The 17,157-nt window shown below is 36.8% G+C and overlaps 1 protein-coding gene across 3 annotated transcripts in view; it reads right to left on the reverse strand.

The window, feature by feature from the left end:
- Rfx6 (regulatory factor X6) overlaps positions 1 to 16,841 on the reverse strand; it is a 56,332-nt gene extending 39,491 nt beyond the window's left edge. For 2 of the 3 annotated variants that reach the window (XM_055599218.1, XM_055599215.1), the window contains exons 1-6: positions 16,613 to 16,841; positions 16,151 to 16,310; positions 13,121 to 13,244; positions 11,347 to 11,408; positions 2,295 to 2,372; positions 933 to 960 (exon numbers count right to left, since the gene is read on the reverse strand). In XM_055599218.1, coding sequence (XP_055455193.1) covers positions 933 to 960; positions 2,295 to 2,372; positions 11,347 to 11,408; positions 13,121 to 13,244; positions 16,151 to 16,310; positions 16,613 to 16,832 — 672 coding nt within the window. In that variant the 5' untranslated portion in view covers positions 16,833 to 16,841. The remainder of the gene's footprint in view (positions 1 to 932; positions 961 to 2,294; positions 2,373 to 11,346; positions 11,409 to 13,120; positions 13,245 to 16,150; positions 16,311 to 16,612) is intronic. The other variant, XM_055599216.1, reaches the window with a different exon arrangement.
- Positions 16,842 to 17,157: the final 316 nt, after the last annotated feature.

The raw sequence follows: 17,157 nt of genomic DNA on the forward strand, positions 1-17,157 counted from the left end.
GCAGAAACCCCGCCACCTCATCGGACTGGAAACACACCTGAGTGAAATCACTTCCAATCCCTTCGGACCTAATCTCTAATGAACCAAAGTGTATTTCTAAGTCAATACTTTTAGAGTTTCATGATTGTTTATTTAATAAAAAGTTGTTATTTCATTGATATAAAACCTATCTGGAGTTTATTGTGTAATTAACCATTAGCTGTTTTAAAAGTAATGGAAAGAAATTGGTCATTTCAGCGCCTTTTATTATTTCTTAAGATAATGTGCTTGCATCATTTCATCAAATTAATGGAGTTACACTTTACCTTTAGTTACGATTTACCCCACAATGCATTGTCGTGTGCCTTTAGTTCTGTTTCACCTTGTTTTAATGATTAGTTAAGCTAAAGATAATGAAGGTCTTATCATGTGCCTAATTAGCCATGAAGTCCCTAATGGTAGTCTAACTCATTTAGATAAAGTCAGTTTGCTGATCTAGTTTTTAAGGAGAGGTTGGAGACAAAGCTAAGAGGAAAGGATTGCAGACAGTGTGCATGTGTGTGTGTGTGTGTGTGTGTGTGTGAGAGAGAGAGAGAGAGAGAGAGAGAGAGAGAGAATGCAAATGCATGTGTGTGCTTGCATTTGTGCATGTGTGTGAGTGCCTGTATGTATGTATGTGCCTGTGTGTGCATGCATGTATGCATGCTTGTGTGCATGTGTGTGTGTATTCAAAGTAGCAGAATGAACCGCAGTGCAGTACAGCAATGAGGCTTCTTGACAACTATGAAAGGTTTTTCCTGAATCAGTACAGTTCAAATGCCAATTTTTTCTGTATCCTCTACTCAAGTTTCTCTAATCATCAACGTAGACACTTCTCTTTCTTAAATTTATGGTATTTTCTGAGTTTCCCAGGCACAGAGCAGATGTGAAACGAAGGTGAAAAACATTCTTACCTCATTCTTCAGTTTGCTCCCTGAAAACCTTTAAAAAAAGATTGTACACTTTCCATTAGTTTGAAAGAAATAACTACAGCAAGAAACGACAGAGAACATTAAAAGTACTCTGTTTCACAACATCATTACTGCTCAAATGGCTATAACATAGTTAGGGGGAGGAAATTAAGATAAAATATTGCAGGAAGTTGGATAAAATTTGATGTAAACAAAAACACTTTTTTTTTTTTTTAGACGGAGTTTCTCTGTGTAGTCTGCCTCTGCTTCCCTATGTGCTGGGGTTACATGTGTACACCACTGCACCTGGCTGAACAAAACCAGTATATTAGAGGTTTGCATGTGTCCTAGCCTGTGTTTACATTTCGCTCTATGTAGTCGCTAGTAAACCGCTACTGCAATACCCAAATACATCTCACGTAACTCAAGCGACCTGTTTTTTCCCCCTAAGATATTTTACTATTAAAATGATTTCCTCTCTTAAAAGTTATAAGTAATTCTTAACAACACCACAAGAAAAAGCTCAGGTACAGCTTTAATTAGTATGATCCAGCATTTTCTAAAAACTGGGTACCCACTCGTCTTGTTGACTATAACCACACATACTAATATCCTGCTTCTGATAGTTAATGGCAGCTTAACACAATGGGCTTGTTATAGGAACATGCATTTTTGTCACAGATTCAAATGAGGCAGCCAGATCTTACTGTCTTAATAAGTAAGATAGTACTCAAAGATTGTGTTTAGCAATTTTTGTAACAACATGCTGTGTGATTATAAGGTATTCAAATGTTCAGCTCTTTCAAACAATTGTCACTTCAAAAATATCACGTTTTACCTTATTTTTATTGAATGCAGCCTGAAAATCGACTCAACCTTGTGAGTAAATGAGACTATTTTAAAGATTTATTTATTTTTATGTTATGTGTACAGGTGGTTTTGGCTGCATGTATATCTGTGTGCCACGAAGGCCAGAAGATGGCATTGGTTCTTCTGGACCTGGTATTTTGTATAGTTGTTAGTTGGAGAATTTGGATCCACTGAAAGAACACGTACTATTAACCCTCAAGCCATCTTCTCCAGCACCTGAATAAGTGCCAGCTTAAAGGCAATTCTGCTTCCTTGGACTCTCCTCCTCATCTCTTGAGGACACTTAGTTCACTATTACTTTTTCATTAACCATTAAAATTACATAATTTGCCAAGTATTCTAAACTATATAATGATGATGTTCACACTCAACTGAGAGTAGGTTTGAGAAACAGAAGAAAACATTTTCTTAATAAGCAAGATATCAATGATATTTAATTGAATAGACATCACACATATTTAAAGAAATGCAGAAATGTATACATTATCACTCTACCTTGTCAGGCCCTTTCCAGAATAAACTGAGTGGTAATACGCACTGCTCTCTTTGATGCCAATCCCGTAGTAATGATACCTACAGCAAGATAGGAACCATTTTTGTATTAGTGAAAGAGAAAGAAAACTTAGGAATGACTCAGCTAACCCAATAAGAGCTGCCACCCACAGAAGACCTTCCCTGTCAAGTGCCACTGCCCACCTTCCTGCCATGCTTTCCCACACATGTGCATCTGAGTCAGGAAGTTGCGATGAGGAAGTAAAGATGAGAACATTTCCACTGGGCTCCAGACTAACTGTATTTTAAAATGTCACTTTTTGGCATTACCATATAAGTCTGAAGTAGATAGAGCAATGGCAGGTATACGCTTCAAGCCATTCTTATGTCATTAGCAATAAAAAAGAAAAGGGAGGGGACTTGATGTAGTCGTTCTAGACTTAAACATCTCCATGTCCTAGGAAAAAAGTACCTATGGAAGGTTTAGATAACATGTCAAAATACCTTAAAATATAAGTCAAGTAAATGAGCTATTGTATAAGTTATTTCTGGGATATTACATGTATAGTGCATGCTCATAATGACCTAGCAAAAACACTTTGGGATTCTTAGATTCGTGGAGGTCCGGGTGAAAGCACGGTAGTGGAAGAAAATCCTCCTTTGCACCACTTATCAGCTCGTGCTTTGTTCACTGTGGGGGAGGGGTACTGAACATTCCAGATCCTTTCACCACTCAAAATCTTCCCAGAGCCACTCTATAATCTAGGGTCATATACACAGGTAGGGTAGGATGGCCTCCTTTGTAGGATTGGGAGCAGGTCCCCAGATCTGAAGGAAAAAGGGCAGTTTAGCTGAGGAATGTCAGACTATAGACTTCCTGATGCTATCGGGTCCAGAGCCTCCAAACACAAGACCTGTGGCAGCAAAGTTGTTTCTATTGACTTAAGGACACTTGAGTTAGAGGGTGATTTTAAAACTAACATACATACATACATTCATACATACATACATGAATATGCATGTGTACACACATATATATGCATATATGTATTAAAATGATGTTATATTTGAAAAAACAGTTTGGAAGAGTGATGTTTGTAAGCATAGAGGACTGAGAAAATTTAAGCTCTTAGTTTGAATAAATGGAAAATGGTAGCTTATTAATCTGAACAGAAAATTCCCATAACTACTCCACTTTTATAGATGGTAAAAGCTCTGCTATGTGACACGAGGCAAGGGGGTCTCTAAGACAAGAAGAAAGATGGAAAAATAGGGAGTGTATGAAAGCTCAGAAATACTGAACTGATTTTACATGTTTATGGTAAAGATGCTTAATTAATAAAGACCTGGCCAAAGGAAATACAGTAACAGAAATCGTTAAACAGTGAATAGTTAATAAACGGCAACAGTAGTTCTTAAATTATGAGTAAGCTAGCAGATTTCTATGCATTTGGTCAGATATAGTAGTAGAATTAATATTATGAGCTTGGGAGTTTGAAATAAATATTAATGTTCCCTTTTTAAAACTTTAGAACTGAGATACCAGTACAATGTCCCTACACTAGAAGAAAGCATTAGGTAGTGTTCAAAGACAAGAGAATCTTTGCAAATTGAAAAATGTCATAACTTTGTGTTCTTTTACAAAGTTTACTGTTTGCTCTCCATACTTTGCAGTTTAAATAACTACACTTTAGCTCCTTGCTAAAACAATGTATGCTAAGCATCACTTCAAACATTCATTAGACTTCTCCTATCATCTTGTTTCTCATCTCTAACCCCTCTTTTCAACCTGTAATAAAATAATTCTATTCTGTCATAAAGTGGTTTGCAGTCTATATTACCTTCACAGGTGATGGGCAACCAATTAAGTCAAAGAGGCAGCCATGAATTCAACAAACATCAAAGCATGTCTGTCATGTCTGGCCACTGGGACAATTGTTAGAATAATGAGGAACAAGATAGACATGGAAAATTGGGCCAGTTGTTTATCCCAGTGCATGGCCTCTGTGCTAAATGCCTGCCTGTCCAGCTGTAGTGATCACACTGACACTGATCAACCCTAAGGCATGTATTCCCAGGTTTTAAAATTACCTGAAAGTTGAATTTGTTTTAAATTGTAGCATCCTTCAAGGTAGATTTGTATTTCTTTATCTTACTTAGGACTTTTAAGATTGTTTTCATAGACACCCAGAAGTTTCTTGTTTTTAGAAAATGATTTTGTTGTTTATTTTTTAGTACCACTGCAACCACTAGAGCTGGAAAGTTCACAAATGGAAGATTTTGTTTCTACTTGAATTCAATGTCAAGCTTTTGTGAATTTTATTCATTGATCAAAGGTAACTGACAATCAACCCAGACACCAGGCATCTGACTTGGTCGGTTGCCTTCACCTCCACAATGGAAAAGCAGCAGCTTTTCTTATTAGTAATGTCTCCTTCTTTAGGAATGATGAAATGACAAAACCTAGTCTGTCAATGCAAGCTCATGAACATGCCTGTAGATAGGGAACCATGGTAATAAAGAATCTTCTTCAAATGTATTCTGTGTGCTAAATTGTAAGGATTCAGTGACATATAAATGAAGGTCTATACCATGGAGGAGTTATCAGGCTTGGAGCAGGAAGTCATGCAAAGGATGAAACGCAACTCCAAATTAACACATGCTAGGCCAGTTGAAGAGGGTGATAGCAAATGATAATAAAAGTAGTTGCCATTTATTGAGTTCCTACTAATGTAAAGAACTTTGCTCATATATTATTTCAAATGCCCACAGTCTACAAGTAGAACATTATCTCGATTTCATAATCAAGCTTGAAAAAAAATCTATGATTTATGTTAAATTTTATTTCTTTATTATGGGGGGTTACACATGATGTATGAGTGTGTACCTAATGTGGTGTAACTGCGAGTGCCTATGTGTGGAGATCAGAAGAACAACCTTGAGGAGACAGTTCTCCACCCTGAGTTCTAAAATCCAAGCTCAAATGTCAGGCTTGCTGGGCAAACACTTTTACCCAATGTGCCACCTTACCAACCCTGCGGTTTATTCAAAGGTTATTTAACAGCCCTATGATTTGAAGGCAAAAGCCAAGGCCATAGTTTCTATTTCAACAGTGCATGTGGCTTTCATCACTAAAACACAGATGATCAAACTAATTTTGTATCTGAAGTTTACACACAGTTAGAAATTCTTCCATCAAGAATAGTTTGAATATATTCGCACTCATGCACACTCTCTCTGGAAGTCACCATGAGCTAAAGTAGCACAAATAATCAGCATGAATCCCTAAGACCTGTAGTGTTGATTGGGATGTTTCATATTAGACCTTCCACATGTAAATAAAAGCCTTCCAGATTGCAGACTTCCTGTAACAGGGAGTTGTTGAATAATACTTGTTGAATAATTGAATGATTATATGAAAAAAGCTTTAAAACTAACAATGTGTCATAAATGACAATATAGGAATTGCTTGCCAATTAAGGTCAAGCAGGTATAATCATGTATGTGCACAATCTAAAATTTGGCAGAGATCAAAATATTTTATCTCATGTGATATATGGAAATCTGCTGACTCCTTTCACCCAATTGCAAGCACTTTGTAAACTTAACTGTTTATTCCTGGATTACTTGGTCTCCATAAAGAGTTTGTGCTGGCTCCATCCATTGAACTCTCTGCTGGCAATGAATGTCTTTCTTTCTTCCTGGGATAAGATATTCTCTTAGGCAACTTTAAGACGTATTGTTAGTGTGCGGAACTTCATAGTCCCTGAGACAAAACTAATCTCTCTGTACACCAAATTCCATTCTTGGCCATTTATCCCATTGTAGCCTTATCCCTGTAATCATTTGTATCTCTGTCCTAAGCTTAAGCAGGAAGATTTGAAGAAATCCTCAAACATTTATAAATCTTTGTGTCCTAAGGATTTGAAAACCAATAAAACATAAACTTAAATCCAATTATTTTTTTAAATAAATACCTGAAACTGTCAATTTCCGTGTTACCAATAAAACACTTGGACAAAGGCAAAGTTGAATGCTTAAATATTTTTTAGGACAGACATGAGGTCAGCAAGTTCAGACAGGAAGCTGCTGGTAACACAAGTCTCCGGACTCTTCTCTATCCACTGCCAAGCTTCAGTGCGTTTCCTAGCTAACTCTTTGGGAGCAAATAAAACAATCTTTTCCCCTTAAGCTTTCTTTTGGTCTAACAAGGCACCTGTTATCGTCTTGGTGATGATTTAGTGTCTTTCAGAAAAGAGAGATAGTGCGCGAAAACCCCTGTCTTCTTTGAGTTAAACATAAACCCCGTAAAACTGGGAGGAGTGGGTTCAGGCAGAGTATGCACGGATTCTTCATCTCCGCTGCAGCGTTTTACAACACCATCTTGTCATTAGTAGATTCTTCTAAAGTTAGTTCTGCTAGGAAGTGTTTCCAAGAATATTACAACAAAAGAACTAATAGTGCTAAATAAGAGTGAGATTTGCTTCACTGTTTTGACTTATGTATCTCTACCTGCTACTTGTTTTATGGGCTATTTTTAACATTTCATGCTTCTTTAACACTATATGATTACATCCATTTGACAATAGGAGACATCCTGTAAATACCATCAAAATTGTGATTAGCTATGCTCTCTAGAAAAAAAGTCACAAAATTATCCTAATTTTCTATCAAAATTGTGTCCATTCATTAGCACCGACTATCCTCTGCCTTATGTTTTATGTCAAACGACTGATGTCATTTACAAGTTAGGAACACACAGAAATGATTAATTAATTTATGGGCTCATAATATAACTATAAGAGACTCTTAGTCCACTGAATAAAACCCTCATGTTTCTCTTTCACTGCCAGCAAATTCACATTGTATCTAGCATTCTTCTTCACCAGCTGATCAGCATATGCCTATGCTTATATTGCCTCTTTTACTCATCAGTTCTTACATAGAATTCCTGAAACATATGTTCCCACTAAGCTAGTAGCCCTGATGTTAGTTGTTTACACTAGGCAAATGATAACTGATAAGGAAATGATGGGGTTAAGCTGCTCAGGGGCTTGCAATAACTTGCTGTGATAAGAGCAGCTGTCATATCAGTTTTTATTAACCCACTAAATCACCACTAATAAATAAGATAATAGCTTTTGCCCATCATGTCTAAAAACCAAGATTTGGTGGATCAAAGTCTACCAGAAATTAAAATGTAACTTTGATTCAAACTGCTCGCCCTGTGCATGGAATCTATTAAAGAGCTTGCCCATACCCTCCCTTACTTTGATAATCTATTTTTAGTAAAGATATATACAGGTTCTTTTTTTTTTCAGTTTGTATCCCCAGAGACTAGCCACCACTGAGACTATAAATATAATGCCTGTTAATTAATATCAATAGTGAAAGTTCATTTATAGCAGATAATATCTTATGATTCTGTATACCTCCAAAGTTCTTTAAAACCAAGCACTGTCCCTCAATTCCAGTTGAATGTATCAATTACTGCTGAAATACTCATAATCATGAAATATGCATGAATTTTATTCTGTCGTGCCTATAGAACTTCATTTTTTATAGAACTTCATTTCAAACCTAAATTTGAAAATGTTAAGGAAACTATAACTCTGTGTTTTCTCATCACAGAGAGAAAAAGAAACATGAAGATAAACTCAGTTTCTGTCTTAGGGTCTATCTAGATACAGAGCATGTTATTGAGGTTGGGAAAATAAGGTTTAAAAACCAGAAATGGAGTTCATTTGATTTGTAGAGTTTGTTATCAATTTCCCACTCCTGGTCACCTATGTCACTGTTTCTCAACCTGTAGTTTCCACATGTTGCTATGAAATGGAAAGCGACTTTGCTCTATGACCCCTAAATACATCTAAGTCAGTTTCAGAAACTACGGTACCCACTTCCTGTCCGGAACACAGAACAGCCGTTTAAGACAGTCATAACCTAGCAGAAATTCCATCTGACAGTCCCAAACTATTTATAAATTAATTATTCTATAAGAATATAGAAAAAGAAAATTTACTTAACACTACAATAAAATGACTTGAAATTCTGGAAATAAGCATGATTTACTGATTTTCCTAAATAAGATTATTTTATTTATATTTCTGTCTCAGTTGTCCATATTATTATAGGTATAAAACATTTTTTATAAAATTTAAATCTATGAAATACTAAACACCTAGCGAAGTAACAGTTGGAAGATAATTTATTTGCCTAGAGGATTCTTAAAGTTAAAATTAGAAGGTTAAGAGTATATTAGTGGTGTAAATTTGCTTTCATATAAAATATATAGCACTAGAACTAGTGATTCAAGATTAATGAAATATTATTGTCTTTGAAAAAGAATCTAATAATGATGAATCTTAATAACTGTTTGAGCAGTACAAAATAAGTAAAAACTTCAATTAAAAAGATAAAGATAATAAAAAGTTTAATAAAGTAATTGTTTTATTAATATGACTGATATTAGAAACAAGTAGGTTTTCTTACTTTTACTACTTGACAAAGCATAAACTTTAGAGTCAGGTGAACCTTGGTATAAATGCCAATTATTAGCAGATTACATCACTTCCAAGTCAATAACCTTCTAAATAATTTCTATCTAGCATCATCATTGGAAGGATTAGACCTAATGAAAATGTATATATGAATCTAATATACAATTTAATAAACAATAACTTTTCATTGCATTGCTGATTTTTGATACCTCCAGACACAATTTTCTCCTATGAAAGAGTATCATTGTAAGGTTGAAAACATGTTTGATCATCCATTAATATTATTTATATGTTATTTAATTCAATGTTTATTTAAAATAATGATCTAAGATATCACACACCCACTTTACTGATAAAGGCTGAGAGGTCTGTCCACTGTCATATAGCTACATATGGACGCATAGAATTCCTTCTGATTTCTCCAACTTTAATTCGTGTTCCAAACATTAGGCGTGCTGTCTTACATGTACTATCTTTCAAAACAAGATCTGAGAATGTCTTTTAGAAACAAAAACAGGAATGTTATCTCAATTGGAACAATTGCATCAAAGCATTACCATTTCCGACATGTACCTTCCTATATCTTTCAACCTACCTAGTTTACACAATGCACATTATTTCTACTTATAAATATAAAATACCCAATATAAAAATACCCAAAAGGGTTATAGCCATGCCATAAAAAGCAAATGGTATATCAATAAGGTAGGAAAGATTCCAATCGTTATGCCTTAAGCAAGTCTATGGCTCTTGATTATCAAAAAGGTTGCCAGAAGTCACCAAATGTTGCTCTACCAATGTAAGAACTGGATGTGGTTGTGTCACAATGGGCACAGTTAATGATTCATCCCTAATCCTAACGGCTCCTTCTGGGATTAATTGACTTTCTCTGCAGCCTGCCCATCCACCCTTTTGTAGAGCCTGTCAAGAGGATTGCTTGTGTTGCTTTGCCTCTTTGGCCCCTATCTTCTGACTTCAAACACTGTCTGATCTCACCTCCACTTACACAACACAGTACTTCAGAAATCATCAAACTCAACTAAGCCAAGCTTTACATAAAGTTGACTTCTTAGAAGGAAAAGTTTTTGTTTTTTTTTTTTTTTCTTTTCCCACTGTGGTATTTCATTTTTCTTTCTCAGGCCATAGTATTTTTTAAATTAGTTAAAATCAGCAATGTAAGTGTATTGATTGATACTAAATAAAGTGTTAAGAAACAGAAGGGTTAGGTGGAGAAGAGGGGAGGAGGGAAGGAGCTACAGGGGAGATACAAAGTGAATAAACTGTAATTAGTAAAAATAAAAAAAAGGATTTTGAATACTAAAAAAAAAGAAACAGGAAGGATTAAAAGTGAATGAGATAAAAGGGATATCTGTCATTGAAATATTGTCTGCTTAGGAAGGAGCTTTTAAAAAAATTACATTGAGACAGATACTAACAAATAGCAATGAAAGTGCAAAGAACCTACACAAATTAACAGAATTAGAGAAGAGTCAAAAAAGAAACAACCTAGGAACCTGCCACAGAAGGCCTCTGAAAGCCTCTGCCATGCAGACTGTCAAAGCAGATGCTGAGCCTGATGGCCAACTGACAGGCAGAGTGAATGGAATTTTATGTAAGTGGGAAATAGTAAGCGCTGGAGAGGACAGGAACTCCACAAGGAGAGCAACAGAAAATTTGAACACAGGGCACTTCCCAGAGACTCATACTCCAACCAAGGACTATCCATGGAGATAACCTAGAACCCTGACAATGTAGCCACTTCTGATGAGAATTGATAGACTAAGATCAGAAAGAAGGAGAGGAGGACCTCCCGTATCAGTGGACTTGGAGAGGGGTATGCATGCAGAAAGGGGGGGGGGAGGGTGGGACCGGGAGGGGAGGAGGGAGGGGCTTATGGGGGGATACAAAAGTGGTGAAGGATATGATGTTTTATTTCAGTGTGAAAGAGCTGATTCTGTTAGAAAATGAAAACGTGGGCAGAGGAATCATTGGAGGGCAAAAATTAATGGGAATCTACAGAGTTACAAAAGAAAAGCCATGAATGCCAAAAGGCGGGTGCATACAGCTTATTGTGTGTTTATATTTATAGTGAGAGATGATCAAGGAAGTTATTGTGCACACCATTTGTCTTGAAGGGGGAATATGAGATGTCAAATGACTGAAATGATCATCTGCAAGCATTAAGTTGACGAAGGACTTGAAGCATGCCAGGGCTCCCCTTCTGTTTCTTGACCTTGTCCTTTAGGGGATGCTGGCAGTCTCCTTGATCATTAAATTTTGTCTTAAACATTTTTGTTCATGACCCTTCTGACTTTAACAAAACTATTCATTTAACATATTATAAGAGATAGCATGGTAGGTATCATGAATAGTTTTTGTAAACTTTGCTTTCTAAACTTTTTTTGTAATACATCTTATTTATTTATTTTTTTAGTCCTTACCATCCATGAGAATCTACTTCATTAAGAAGAAAATACCTGATTCCATTCAATGATAAGACAATAACTACCTTTTGTCTATAAGTAAAAAGGAGAAACCTGTTGTTCTGTTCTTACTTTGAATGCCCTCTTGTTCCAAGTCTTCGTGTGGTTAGGAGGGGAAATTTTTGACGAATTGTCTAAAAAGAAAGACAAGATTTAGAATGTATATAGTTCTAATGCAAAGCACTCATATCCTGCTAATTCAAGAAGGTAGATAGTAGACTAAGAGGAACACTTAAGCTACAGGAAAGTAATATGCACACATTGATAAGAGATTCGGCAATTACCATGCTTACTCTATGCACAAAGGAGGACTGCTTAGATTCCTCTATAATAATTCTATCCAGACGTTTACCCACATTAAATATCCATCATCATTTTGAAAAGATCCTTGGATCTTGAAAAGCTCCGTGGACAATTGAATGGGTTAATTACTTCTAGTTTTCTTGGACTTAAAAGGTGCTCTATGATTCCCACTTAGTGATTATCACCATAGGGTAGACTCAGAAAAAGTGGTAGTGCTGGTATGGACATCAGAAGTTGCCTCACCCAGCTTCAGAGGGTGTACTAAGCCTTCAGGACATTGTTTATCAGCAAGTATCAAAATAAGTTCATCACAGGCATGGCTAGATCCTAGGCTCCTCAAGTTTACCATGCTCATGTTTTCAAATTAATTAAACTACATTTTAGCATTATTTTCTTTTATATGTGTATGTATTTATCATGTATGTGTATGTACGACATGCACGCAGTGCCAATGGAGGCCAGAAGGGGCATGGGATGCGCTGAAACCGGAGTTACGGAGGTGCATCTGGAAGAGCAGCCAGATCTCTTAACCACCGAGGCATCTCTCCTACCCCCAGATAAACTGCTTCTGTAAGTTATGGAGTTGGTCCACTTTTAAAGTGGGCTTCTAAAGGGGGAATCTGGGTATAATGACACATGCCTATAATTCCAGCACTCAACAAGCTGAGCAGGAGGGTCACAAGTTCAAGGCTAACTTGAGCTGCATAATGAGTTTAAGGTCAGCCTGGTGTGTAGAGAGAAGTCCTTCTATATATCTCTATATAAACCACCTGCCTCTGTCCCTTCCCAGAAAACCTGAGGAACTGGACCATAGCACTCAATTTCTGGCCAATGAGTCTTCTACAGGTCAGGATTTGAACTTTGGAGCCAAAATATTTGAGACCCAAGCTTCTTACAGCTCTACTAAGATACCCTAAAATTGACAAACAGCAGACAACTGAAAGGGGTTTCAAAGATGAAGGCTTTACCAAGAAATTAATATTGTTTCCTAGTTCTTAAAATGGTACTAACATATATTATAAGCCATCTAGTTCATAGATTTGCATCCTAATGATAGAAATTTTAAATGACAGAAATTTAACCAACCTCATCTTAATTCTGTGTCATAAACATATTCAAACTGAAACAAAGCTTTAGGACAACTACTTAAGGAATAGAATAAAAGTCTGTCAAAAACTCAAATGGTTGGACTATATAAATAAGGGGAGCCTGCATTTATGGGTTCACCTTCATTTACTTTTACTCCCCAACATAGTTTATACCAACCTCTTTAATGCATCCTCTTTGAACATGCTACTTATGGAGCTTGCCTTGAGCTCACATTAGATCTGATAACTAGTATTGTGTGACTCAAAAAAGAATAAATAAATAAATCAAGACATAAACACTTAGTGTTTCCAAACAAACACTAAGGGATTTCATGTATGCCTGTATAGCAAATATCTTAACATTTTCTAAGAGAACTCCTTCAAATGAATTTGGTTACACATTGTCTATATAATGTATTAGTTGTAAGGCAGTGTAGCCAATACGTGTCATATACCTTTCCAAAGGTTGCCGCACAAGCTGGCTCCAGTTTCTCTTTCCTGCAGAAATCTAAATAGTGAGCATAGAGAATGCACCGTGGGAGGCAAACTCCTTCACACACTATGTAATTGTCTTCAAGCCTGGAAGGAAAGGCCAAGAGTTAGGTCAAACCTTTTCACTATTACCTCCCCACCCCCTCCGTGACTTAACACTCAATTTGAAAACAGACTATATAAGTAAGTTAATGAGTAGATATAAATGGGCTTTCTTTGTTCTGGATGCTGTTTAAAATAAAATCAAGATAAGAATAAACAAAACTTAGGTGCAATACATCTCAAAATTGTTTTTTTTTCCAAAATTGTTAAGAGAGGAATTTGCATGCACTTTCCATAAAAGAAATCATATCAGTTCATGGTGATGGATATACAATTTACCAATGTTTACATAATTAAAACATAACACTGGACTTTTAAAATGTTATGAATTATGTGTAAGTGTTAATTAATTTCCTAAGAAAGGAAATTCTCTTCTTGAACCCATTTCACTTGGAAAGTTCTAGAAACAATGACTGGAAGTCAGAAACAGAAGGAAGAGCTGAAGTAATAGCAGACACTGTTTACAGATGTGGAGAAGCAAATGTCAGACTCTGAAGAGACCCACCTCCACAGGAGTGGCAGGTAATCTCTAGGAAATGGGGGCCTCAGTTCTACAATTCAGGGAATAAATTTTCTCAATAACCAACAGCAAAGAGGTCTCAGGTAAAATTTCAGCATCAACTGATTTCTTAATTTCTGTCCGGTAAGACTATGAACTTAGTGCCAAGGTGAGCTGTCTCAACTCCTGACACAGAGAAGCTCTGAAACAATATGTTTGTGTTTTGAGCAAGCACACATGTGCCATGACATAAACACAAACAAGACACAAGGATTAACTTTGGAAGAGCAAGATCCACAGCAAACAGCTGTTAGTACAGTCACTACGAGATGTTAATGTATAAACCATTCCTTCCAGACCACCATTGCAAATACCAGGTCTTACTTCTTTATAAACCTTCACTGTTCAGAAGTTTTACTATTTGATCTAGGATTATGAACGGTGAAATTAAAGGACTGTCAATGTTTACACACCCTTACTTTCGTCCACAAACTACAGAACAACAAAAGAAAACATGCTACTGTATTTGCTTGGGAGACACTCCAGGGTTAACTCTCTTCACCGAAGCAGAATTGATAGTGAACCTTTTACTGTGATTTAACCTATGATCCTCTAAACCATCTGATATAACTGAGACAATCTCTCTCTAGAGAAGTCTCCAAGCATAACATATACAATACCAACTCTGTTGTATAGATGTAACTATAAAATCTTTGAAAGTCTGGGTAGATTTTTATTTAATTTCAATTAGATATAATAAATATATTGGTGTTACAATTATCTGAGTGACAATCTAGTAATCAAAGCTTCTAGATTCTATTCCTAGTCTCTTACAAAGTGTTCAGTAAATTATTTTAATTAAAATGTACTTATACTAATTTCATGTTTAATAAAGCATAATCATTTATAATACAAGATCAATATAATATGCAGTATTATTCATGTTAAAATTGGATGAAATCTTTCAAGACTTCAGATTTGATGTACTCTCAGTGCACAGAAAATAAAAGTTAGGGAACCTATTTCAGGAGTTTCAGACACCAATTTTTCTTTTAATTAAAAAGATCCAAACCAACTAGGATATAATATTTCAAAACAAATAAACTTGCCTACCTAAAATTGAATACCTAACTGACAATAAAATTTGAAATTACTAAGCTATGTTTTTACTTTGATTTTTCTGTTCTAATTTTTAACACCCCCAGGACAATTCTACAGCCTCATAATTTTCTTAAAATCCAAGTAACTTGGGGTTTTAAGAAATGTATAACATTCATTTTTTAGAAGATTGGGGATATTTTTAAAAATGTGCTTTATAGTCTTCAAAGCATGAACGTTCTTATAAGAAATAGCCATTTAAAACTTGCATTTTAAAGATAGCCACAATCCGCTTATTTAAGTAGTTGTTTTTATATTCATTGTTTTGTCTTTAAAATACTGAGTTGAGCTAGGCATCTGAATGATATGAATTTTAGACAAACTCAAGATTTTTTTCCAATCACTCAATTTCAACTGAAAACCTGGGAGTGATCATTCAAAGTCCTTTAAAATAAATTCAAAATCAAACATGTTTTCATTTGTCTTGTTGACAGTAATTGTTTCCTAAATAATCCAGATAATTTCTACAGTTCTAGGATATTTTCTAGGATATAATCAGGACACCAAATTTCAACAGTCAAAATGTAACTTTACTGTAATATTTGCTTTCCATTTCATATGTTGGAAGAGTTCAAGCATACGGTTTCAGAATTTCGGGTTATAAAAATTAGAACTTGATGTTTAAATAAACAAAAATAAAGGGTTTTTTTTTTTTAGCATTTATAGATTCTATTTTCTCTGACCCTTAGATAATAGATGATAGATCTGGCGCAAAATTCAATTTGTGGTGTCTTACTATAGCAAATCATGTATGTGATATGCTATAAAAATGGAAAATTATTTAATCATGACAGCTTAACAGAGTTTTCCTTTTTTTTTTTTTTTTTTTTTTTTTACTTCTAACTCAAGCCATCTATTTTCTGACTGATAGTACCTGCCCTCCTATAAGGTTTAAGGCAGAGTTAAGATCCTTCTGCTTTTTGTTACTCTGAAGGATCATATCTAGAAAGCATTAAATATAAAAAATATAGGGTTTTTTTTTGTTTTGTTTTTACAGCAAATAATCACAGAAAAATCATCACGGCTTACATGTGAAGAACCTGTCATTTAGTCTCGTTTTCCTCAGGGTCAGAATCTATCTCTGAGAATAAGCAGTGAAAAGAAAATCGATGCACTTCTTGTGGGTCTTTTAAACTTACGGAACTTTTAAGGAGGAACAAGTTGGGGAAAGTCAGGGTCCTAAAGACAAGGGCTGGTGGGCATCAGCAGGTGTGCAGCGCAAGGGCCAGCTTACCACTGCAGGGTGAGCTCAGTCTGCTTCTTCTTGTCCTTCATGATCTGCGTGATGCTCTTCTTCTGAGAGAGCTGTGGGTCGGCTGCTTTGGTCTTGCTCTCCTGAGAGTCCGCATCCTCTTCTTCGGAGGAGGAAAAGTTACCATTGCTTAAATGCATTTCTGAGGGAGGTTTTTAAGGAGTGACAAAGAACAAGGGAACATGCAATCAGTCCAGTGGCCTCCACATCTACCTGCTGTTTTGCGTTGAGTGGGACACCCAAAGAGAGCAAGGCCGGAGTTGAGCAAAGCCCTCGAGTTTAAAATGTTTCCGATAACTTTCTTTCTTTCTTTTTTCTGGTGAAATGGAATGGTTCCGACAGAGCACACTGCTTATATGTGCATTTGGAGTGTGTTTCTTTTTTATTGTTAGACACCCTTAGGACTCAGCCTCCGCACGCAGCCCGGACCAGCTGAGCACTCACCTGATTTAACTCCCACCTGCAGCCCTGGGTCTCCGCCTTTCTCCCCGCTGCCCGCGGTGCCCGCGGCTCCCTCGGCCACCAGGTACGCACTGTCCTCCGGGTAGACCAGCAAGCCCTTGCCAAGCAAATGCGCGCAGCACTCATCCGCGATCTCGGAGGGAAGTTGGGGCGAAGGCTGCTCCTCCAGGAGGGCTTCCCCCAGTTCCCGGACCTTAGCCATCCTTCCCAACGCCCGGACCTCGGCGCCCAAGGCTTGATGGAACTTGGTGTAGAACCCAGAGCCCCGGGGCGGGGCGGGGCGGGGCTGGGGACCTGTAGCCGCAGGGCAGGGAGGAGGGCCGCAGGCTGCGGAGCCCCCCGATGGCGGAGAGGGAACAGGATGAACAGGTACCGCACAGATGGCGGGGTGGAGGAGGGCGGAGGCGACACTGCCTTTTTCTAAGTGTCTCCTGTCGGAGCAGAAGCTTGCTCCCAGGTCATTTCCACATCTGCTGTCAGTCTCGCCTGCCAGAGTCCTTTCCGCCTCATTCATTCTCTCTCGCCTT

Source organism: Psammomys obesus, unplaced genomic scaffold (genome assembly GCF_907164565.1).
Source record: "Psammomys obesus unplaced genomic scaffold, mPsaObe1.curated_primary_1811, whole genome shotgun sequence".
Taxonomy (NCBI): domain Eukaryota; kingdom Metazoa; phylum Chordata; class Mammalia; order Rodentia; family Muridae; genus Psammomys; species Psammomys obesus.